At 42.9% G+C, this 10,000-nt stretch overlaps 1 protein-coding gene across 1 annotated transcript in view; it reads left to right on the plus strand.

Moving 5' to 3' along the window:
* Positions 1-10,000, plus strand: part of asns (asparagine synthetase) — a 21,673-nt gene that overhangs the window by 4,304 nt on the left and 7,369 nt on the right. Inside the window, exons 6-7 of the mRNA XM_042076764.1 lie at positions 5,039-5,166; positions 9,505-9,631. Coding sequence (XP_041932698.1) covers positions 5,039-5,166; positions 9,505-9,631 — 255 coding nt within the window. The remainder of the gene's footprint in view (positions 1-5,038; positions 5,167-9,504; positions 9,632-10,000) is intronic.

Genomic DNA, 10,000 nt, shown 5'->3' on the forward strand with positions numbered 1-10,000 from the left:
GTGTTGAACGAAGGGTTCGTGAAGTATTCCACCGAGATGAATGGGTAGGGAGATGGGCGCAGAACCTTCAGTAGAATTTATGATTAAATTGAATTATATTATTTACTTTCCTCACGAACCGTTCACCACAGCAATTAACAGCTAACATCGTTTAAAAGTTGAGAAAAAGCTCCTTCATGTGATGTGATAGGCTACTTGTGATGTCTGTGTGATGAGTAGGCTCGTTCGCGAGTAGTTCAACTGAGAAGAATGGGTGAATTTGGATGCACTTTCTTAATTTGCGCTGTGAATGCTTAGATTATTTTGACAGGCCATAGGCTAAATAAAAATCGTTAGTGTCGGATGCAAAACAGAATATTAAAAGAAGGGGGCACCAAGGCCACCGTGGCCTGTAAACCTCTGGTTTTCAAAGGGGCATCACAGCCAACGCCAAGGGCAACGATGGTCATGGCCGTCGTGAAATTCCTACCATGCACATACTGCACACACAGTAACGACGCCAACTCAGGATGCCAACGATCGACATGGTTTGTGAAGTTAGTTGTATTGCCAACATGCTTTCGTAGAATCCGAAATGTGCCCAGATGTCCGCTTTCCAAGCTGTGGATGCGTTTTTAATTACTTGTCTATCGCGGTCATCTCCCTCTGTCATCTTGATTTTATTAGTTTATTTATTTAAAGGTGAGAGGAGCTGATTTATCATGTCAGAAAACAGGAGGCGTAGGAGTAGGAGTGATGAAAGACGTACCAAGAGGCTCGTTAGATGAGCATCAGCTCTGAACACACACACACACACACACACACACACACACACACACACACACATATGGTGTTGTTGTTATGCTAGCTAGTGCTGCCGCTTAGCATGTAGCTACAGACTGCGCATGTCATTACAACGTTGCTCCGGAAATGCCCCCAGAAGTAATTGAAACTTCACAACTTTATTGTCCACTCAAGGCCAGAAAATAAACAGTGACATAATCGATTATGGCACGTTGCCGCATCGATGCTGAATCGTGCATGCCCCGCATTGCAATGTATCGCCGAATCGATTATTGTTGACACCACTAATGTTTAGAGTCGAAGAAATTGAAGTGAGAACAACAGGAGATGGCTACAAAGGCAAACTAAACACCATCGTTTTGGTTGTTAGTTCGCTGTCGGCGGTATTTTCATGAAACACCCAGTACATGTGCATATTCACAAGGTCTGCCACCTCTCCACGATTGGCTATTGAAAAAAGATTTGGTCGAAATCAGAGACATTCCCCTGCCCTATTTTCCCCTGAATCTAGGCGTATTCCTCTAGACTAGTCCTGCACAGGTAATAGATCCTGGCCTCACCTGCACAGGTAACAAACATCACAGGTACCTGGCCTGTCCTGCACAGGTAATAACATCTCTCCTCACCTGTCAAAGTCTGCTTTATTGTCAATTTCTTCACATGCCAAGACATACAAAGACAAAGACATTTTGTTTCTCACTATCCCACGGTGGAGACAAGACATATTCTACCAATTTAAGTCCACAGACAAACATAACATTCAAGTAAACAATAAAAGTAAATAAGAAGGCACATACAATGAAGAAATAAGAGCAGCAAAATTGGGTTGAAATTGTGCAATTGTGCATACAGTAGACAGTCAATATAATAGTGCAAAGTCAGGCCAATAAATGGCTGAGGTAGTTCTGTTTGACCTAAGTAAGCAAGTGGCATAGTGGTGCAAGTTATGTAAGAGCAGCAGAAGTGTGTTGTGTTTTCAGGACAACAGGACAACAACAACACGTTGCAAAGTGTGCAAGTGTACAAGTGGAGTAGTGCAAGTGGAGTAGTGCAAGGCAGCCATTGTGGGTCTAAAGTCCAGGATGTTATGTAGCTGAGGGTGGAGGGGGGAGAGGGGGGAGAGAGTTCAGCATCCTAACAGCCTGGTGTATGAAGCTGTTGGTGAGTCTGGTGGTGCGGGAGCGCAGGCTTCTGTACCTCTTCCCAGAGGGCAGTAGATCAAACAAATTGTGAGCGGGGTGACTTGCATCACGTGATGGCGTGATGCGTAATAGCCCTGTATCAGTGTCTGCTTGGCAAAAAATTGGGGCTGAATTCCCGTGCGATCTGGTGTATAGTTTGAGCATGTTCACAATGTCCAAAGTTCCATCTCGTGTTGTTTGTCTCGCAGTGTGAGCAGTGGAACGTACATTGTGAGCGCAGTAGTCGCGCCTGATTGAATGGTGCGGTGTGGCTCGCCTGATTAAATGGTGCGGTGTGAATCTCCATGTTGAATGGTGCGGTGTGAATCGCCATGTTGAATGGTGCGGTGTGAATCGCCATGTGGAATGGTGCGGTGTGAATCGCCATGTTGAATGGTGCGGTGTGAATCGCCATGTGGAATGGTGCGGTGTGAATCGCCATGTGGAATGGTGCGGTGTGAATCGCCATGTGGAATGGTGCGGTGTGAATCGCCATGTTGAATGGTGCGGTGTGAATCTCCATGTTGAATGGTGCGGTGTGAATCTCCATGTGGAATGGTGCGGTGTGAATCGGCATGTTGAATGGTGCGGGGAGAAAGCGCAGTGTCTTAAATCAGTGGACAGCCACGGCTCTGGTTACCAGTCTGCCCTCATACTGATGAAAGGAGTCCCCTGTGTGTGTGTGTGTGTGTGTGTGTGTGTGTGTGCTCTGGGTAAAGCCAATACAGGGAAGACGGGTAAGGTGTGCCACCTGGGGGGACGGGTAAGGTGTGCCACCTGGCAGCGTGCTGGTGAAATGGGCAGTCTGGTGCATAGAGGGGTTCATTTGATACGCGTTGTGTGGGCGTGTGGCATTACCAGGGTTCCCGCGGATCCTTAAAAAGTCTTAAATATAACTTTCAGTTTTTAAGGCTTAAAAAAGTCTTAATTTGTCTGGGATGTCTTGAATTTTTGAAAGGGAGGTATTACATTTGCGTATGGGACCGCCAGCGAGTGCAAGAGAGCGAGTGATGTCTCCATCCGGTTTCGTGAATTTAAAACGCAATTGTATAAGTGACTACGGGAGGAAGTGTAGTGGAGAGTGAAGATGTTTTTCACGTGTGTATAAAGGTGTGAAAACGGTAATAATACAGTATGTACAAATATGCCTGACGTTTTCGTGGTGTAGAGGCCTGAGAGATAGGCAGGTAACCTACGTGAGCGGTAAAATGAGCGGGAGAAAGAGTTGATAAACCAGTTAAACCAGCCAGACGCTCATTTGTCCTCCTTTTTGGAGTTGCACTTGGCATCTAGAATCTTTGCTCGGACGCAGCATCATTTCACAAACTATAGACGCGAAGACTGCTGGTCAAATTATTGAATTATGAAATTCTGTCACTCGTCTGATATTTTGCTGCGCAATTTATGAAGGAACCACGGACTGACAGAAAAAGAAAACAAGCTTTTTCGCAATCAGGAGGAAATACTGTACATGTTAAGTTGATCTGTTTGCATCTTTCCAGTGTGTGTTGCTGGCCTAGCCTAGGGAAGAAAATATATGTCTAAGTTATAATACCTGTAATATCTGTCAGCAGCTTGCTTGCCAGCGTTTCCCAGTAGGCCTACTTTGCAAAAGTTGTGAAATATAACCGCATATTTTTTGAATGTCGGCGACTGGCTACATAAATAAAAAACGTGCGTTCATAATACATGCGTGCTTGAGATGAAACCAGCAGTTTTCAGCAGGATCATGCGATCAATGCATGTCTCTTAATTAATTTAAAACAAGTCAATGGTTTTACAATGTTTCAGTCAAGCTTTGGTTGGTTTAGACACAACTGGTATGCAAAATGTAAAGTAGTGGATTAACTTTAATTTGCTGTGATGCATATGGGACAATAGATGCACATAGTAAATGATATAAAGTTGGCCTATTAAAATATTTAAATAGCTTAGTCTAACTTAGAAAAAATATTGAAGGGAATCCAGTCCAGTGCACATGTCTTTGGCAAGTAGCCTAGGCTACTACAGACACAGGTGAAGAACAGTCAGCCTCAGCCAGTAAGCACAACCAAATATGTACAGCCAGCTTCAAAAGCAAGCAACCCAGACCCTAAAATTGGGCATTTATAGTGAAGGTAATTCACACACAATTATTTTTCTTTCGCCAAAATATGGTAACTTTATTTGGTAACTGGTGAACTATGGTGAAGTTATTTGGTAACTTCTGTAGACATCCCAAATGGGGTGGGGGTTAAAATTAGAAAAAGAAAAAAACCTATTGATTAAACAGTCGTGTATATATCTTTTTGCCGTGCTATAGTCTTAATTTTTTCATTTAGATGTCTTGAAAAGGTCTTAAAAGTCTTTAAATTTGCACTTGGAAAATGTGCAGATACCCTGATTACTGACAGCCAATCTAATCTGGTTGACACTTGTAACAATTTGGTAGCCAAAGGCAACCGGGCCACCATTAAAGCCCTGTAGTCTGCCCTCTGGATGCCATATTAATGTCCGACCCCTGACCTGCGTTCTGCTCTCTGATTGGTGGTCAGCCCTCTGGATGCCATATTAATGTCCGACCCCTGACCTGCGTTCTGCGCTCTGATAGGTGGTCAGCCCTCTGGATGTCATGATAATGTCCGACCCCTGACCTGCGTTCTGCTCTCTGATTGGTGGTCAGCCCACTGGATCCCATGATAATGTCCCACCCCTGACCTGCGTTCTGCTCTCTGATTGGTGGTCAGCCCACTGGATGCCATGATAATGTCCCACCCCTGACCTGCGTTCTGCTCTCTGATAGGTGGTCAGCCATATTAATGTCCCACCCCTGACCTGCGATCTGCTCTCTGATAGGTGGTCAGCCCTCTGGATGTCATATTAAATGTCCGACCCCTGACCTGCGTTCTGCTCTCTGATTGGTGTTCAGCCCACTGGATCCCATGATAATGTCCCACCCCTGACTTGCCTTCTGCGCTCTGATAGGTGGTCAGCCATATTAATGTCCCACCCCTGACCTGCGATCTGCTCTCTGATAGGTGGTCAGCCCGTTGGATGTCATATTAATGTCCCACCCCTGATCTGCGCTCTGATAGGTGGGCTGGACTCCAGCCTGGTCGCTGCTACGCTGGTGAAGTTGGCCAAGCAGGAGGAGCTGAAGTACCCCATCCAGACGTTTGCCATCGGGGCCGAGGACAGTCCCGACATCCAGGCCGCACGCAAGGTGAGAGGGGCTCGTCAACACACACACACACACACTCCTCCCAACCAATATGGGAGCTGGTGTTCATTGGGTAGCACGGGGAATTGGGGAGCAATGTTGCCAATGTGGTCAAAGAATTCTCTCCTAACCAGGGTGTAATTTTTACATTCTGTGAGGAAGTGTAACTGGTCTGCTACTACTCCTTCGTGGCATTGTAGACATAGCCGTTCATCTATTGGTTTCCATGTCTGCCTGTGCCGACCCCTCTCAACTTCCAGAGTGTGCTCACTAATTCTGAAGGAAGTTAGAAGTTTCCTTTTTTTATAATCTTTGATATTTGTTAACCCTTAGAACCCGATTGACGCAAAGTATGTCAAAAAACACACCCTTTCTTCTCTGTTACATTGCTCCGCGACTGTTCATTGCAGCGAGATGAAACCTTTATTGCATGACAGAGAAGAAGTGGGGCTTTCCAAAGAGACTACGCACTTGTCTGTACGATCAAGTATGAAAATTAAAAAAAATCATGAAATTAAATCAAATTGCATCATATTTACAGTCTATACTTCTCTGCGTTCACCTGCGCACCCATTACTCTCGTTTGAATTACTCCCGAACCCGTGATCACATAGATATGGCAAGCATATCAGATGAAATAGGAGACACAGGGCTATCCATTGGTACCATGGATATCGCTCCTTCTCGCTTATAAAAACAGACGAAGTGACCGCAAAATATTAAGGTAATGTACACAAACCAACGCTGCACACCCATTACTCTCGTTTGGATTACTTGCGGATCCCGTGATCGGATAGATATGCCACATATGTCAGATGAAAGAGGAGACACAGAGCTATCATTTGATAGCTATCAAGTACATCCTTCTGGGTTATAAAACAGACGAAGTGACAGCAAAATAATAACTTCATATAGCTGGACTTACCCCTGTTTTTGTGGCAAAGCATGTTTATAATCCAACGCTATCGTGTGTTTCTCTATGGCAAAGCATGTTCATAATCCGGTTTTGAGATCCTAGCAAATTCCTGCATGGCATCCAATTCAAGGCTCACATTAAATCCCAATTTGTTCAACAAAGAAACACCTTTTTTGTCTTTACTTTGTTCATGGCAATGCAGTAAAAAGTTGAGAATCATCATGAGCGCATACACCATAGTAACACATGCTAACACGCAAACTAGTGACAAGTCAGGTCAGATCAGTTTGTGTCACAGATATGGAGCGCAGAAAGGTCATTTTTCATCGCTAAATAAAAAATGTCATTTATTTCCGTAAATCACACACTACATATTTCTGTAAATTGCTCAGCCCCAGAGTATCCCTCCAACATGGGAATTATATTGCCCGATTCAGGACAGTCTGCCCTACACACACATGAAATGCATGTAGAGCTATGAGCTTGCTGTGGTGAGATACAGGTCAAAATATAAGATTTTTTATAATATGATTTTTATATTTTAATTCTTTAAAAATCTAAATAAAATCAATGTTAGTACTAATACATGAAATGAAAAAAACAATATATAATATGTGTGTGTGGCACTTACAATGACTAGAATAAATCCTTATGAATAAAGGTAGTGAAAATGCCCTAAAAACAGCTTAGGGTTCTAAGGGTTAAATATGGTTCCAGTTCATAATTTGTTTTTATTTTTTGATGATGGTTCAATTTGTTGGATTTTTTTAATTTTGTCTAGCAAATATTTGTAATATTCATCTTTTGTTAATTTCTCAATATGTTTTAACTTTGAGACATGTCAGGTGTATTCAAATTCAAGTTGTGTTTTGATATAAGATAATCAAAAGGATCTCTCTGGGTGGGTTCTCCTCTGTAGAAGGGCACTGTGATTACATTCCTCTGGTTTTGAGGACGGTACATGGGAATAAAATTTCCATGCTCTTTTTTGTATATCAACTAATAGTGGATATCTTCCAAGTTCTGCCCTGCATGCAATGTTTGTTGCATTCCTGTGTACCCCCAAGATGTTCTTACAGAATTCCAGGTGCAGTGTTTCTGCTGGGCTTTTGTCCCATAGCTCGTAATTATTTTGATGTTTTATGCCCCAAATGTCACTGCCATATAAGATAATGGGCTTGATAACCGAATCAAAAATCTTTTGCCACAATTTGATAGGGGTGTTGTATTGGTATAGTGATTTTCTTATGCAATAGTATGTTCTCCGTGCTTTGTCAACCAGGTCTTTAATAGCCAGATTAAAATGTGGAGGAAATATTTAGGCCCAAATAGTTATAATTTGTCACTTGTGAAAGTTATATTTATTCTCTGTTGAACGTGTCTTTTTTTGAAATATCATTATTTTTGTTTTTTCTTTATTTATGGGGAGATTCCAAATTTGAGAGTAATTTTCCAGGATTGACAGGCTCTCTTGTAGCCCCTCCTCAGTTGGGGACAGAAGTAGGAGGTCATCCGCGAACAGGAGACACTTAATGTCTCTACCCCCGATTGTGCCTCCTGATATTTTCGATTTTGCTATGTCTGATGTTAGATCATTTATATATAGATTGAAGAGTATAGGGCTAAGACTACAACCTTGCCGAACACCTTTGGATTGGATTATCTTTTATAAGGTCTTAGATTCTCCCCCCTATCCCATTTTCTATCAGTTTGAGCAAGAGTCCATCATGCCAGACTGAATCGAAGGCCTTCTTGAAGTCTACAAAGCATCCACAAATTTTTCCTCTGTTGGTGTTCTGTACATCTTTTTCAATTAATGTCTGTAATGTATATATGTGGTTAGTTGTTCTGTGTTTTGGCATAAACCCAATCTGAGACTTACTTATGACTATTTTCCTGTAAGAATTCCACCATTCTTTTGTTTATGATGCTACAGAAAAGCTTTCCTAAGTTGCTGCTTACAGCAATGCCTCTGTAGTTGTTTGGATCTAGTTTGTCTCTGTTTTTGTAGATTGGTACGATTTGATTTTCTTTCCATGGCTGTGGGAAATGACCAACAGCTAGAACCAGATTGAAAAGTTTGAGAATGGCTTGTTTCAGTATTGGACTGCTGTACTTAATCATTTCATTATGTATCCCATCGCACCCACATGCCTTTTTGTTTTTTAGGATTTTTATTTTTTCATTTAATTCAGCTAGTGATAAAGGGGTGTCTAGATTGTTCAATTCATTTTTTACTTTTGATTCCAGTTCTTTTAATTTATCAGTCAATTGTGTTTGGAGTGGATTTAGTTTGTCCTCTCTCTCTCTCTCTCTCTCTCTCTCTCTCTCTCTCTCTCTCTCTCTCTCTCTCTCTCTCTCTCTCTCTCTTCACTCACTTTCATTCCTTCTCTCCTTCTCTCTCTCTCTCTCTCTCTGTTTTCTGTTGCTTTCCAAAGTTGCTTCACTTTCATGTCTGTTTAGATGCAGTATTGCTTAAAGGAACACGCCACCCAAAGTCAGTAGTAACCTTACCTTAACTTTCACAAGTTGAGTCATACCTCTCCCGTGTCGGTAGGTGAACTCAAACGCTCTGGCTCACGGCGTGAATGTGTTAGCATGTTGCTATGCTAGCGGCCTGAGATAGGATCTACAATTAGGTGTTAATTAATATTACTACGCTAATGTTGAAGTACTCCCAAGTGCTATTGCGCCACACCTTTTAGTTCTCTTGTTTATTCGCTTGGAAAATGGCCCGTGTTTCATGTTGTGTGACCTTACACATTTTTATCAACTACTCGTGCAACTGTATTTAAGTAGGGAAAACGTGGATGTGTTTGATTACTGCTATGTTCCTCCCTCTATGGCTACGTCTGAGGCCGCTAGCATAGCGACATGCTAACACATTGACGCTGCGAGCGTTTGAGTGCACCTACCGACACGGGAGAGGTATGACTCAACTCGTGAAAGTTAAGGTAAGAACATATATTGCTACTGACTTTGGGTGGCGTGTTCCTTTAAGACCAATAAAGCCATTTAATATGAAGGCTGCTTCCCAGTTCTCCTCTGATCCTTCCCAATATTTCTACATTCGAATATTTCTATTTTCCAGTCTCCACACGGCTACTCTATGGGGCGTCCCATCTAATGCAGTATATTATGGGATGTGCCAGCTATTGCAGCATATTATGGGATGTCCCAGCTATTGCAGCATATTATGGGATGTCCCAGCTATTGCAGCATATTGAGGAGACTCCAAATCATACCCAACTCTAGATTTTCGCACGCACACATACACACAGGTTTTCTGGAAATCCCTTGGATACAGATGTGTCTCCTCTTGTGCAATGTGTTGGTACACTGGTCTGTATACGAGAGTAAAAGGAAGTTGTGCTGTGTGTGTTTGTTTGTTTGTTTGTTTGTTTGTTTGTTTGTTTGTTTATGAGGTGGCTGCGTACATCGGCAGTGAACACCACGAGGTGTCCTTCACCCCTGAGGAGGGCATCAAGGCCGTAGAGGAGGTCATCATCCACCTGGAGTGTTATGACATCACCACGATCCGCGCCTCTGTAGGTGAGACAACATATGACATCACAGTTCATGTGGACTGGTCTGAGAGTCCTTCAGTCACCACCGTCACAACTATACGTCAGCAAACACGTCACCACCATCCACACCTGTGGAATGTGAAATACACATGTTCATGCATCTGGAAGTATATATATATATATATATATAGAGAGAGAGAGAGAGAGAGAGAGAGAGAGAGAGAGAGAGATCTCTCTAAAGGAGTGTGAACGCAGGGCATTCCTCTTCCTGTTGATTAGCTGCGCTGAATGACCATGGATCCCCCGGAGAAAGGCAGTGTATCCCAGGGAGATTAGATGCAGTGGTGTGTGTGTGAAAGCGGCCATTCAGCACCGGGGCTATTCAGCCGTTCCC

Source organism: Alosa sapidissima, chromosome 21 (genome assembly GCF_018492685.1).
Source record: "Alosa sapidissima isolate fAloSap1 chromosome 21, fAloSap1.pri, whole genome shotgun sequence".
NCBI lineage: Eukaryota > Metazoa > Chordata > Actinopteri > Clupeiformes > Clupeidae > Alosa > Alosa sapidissima.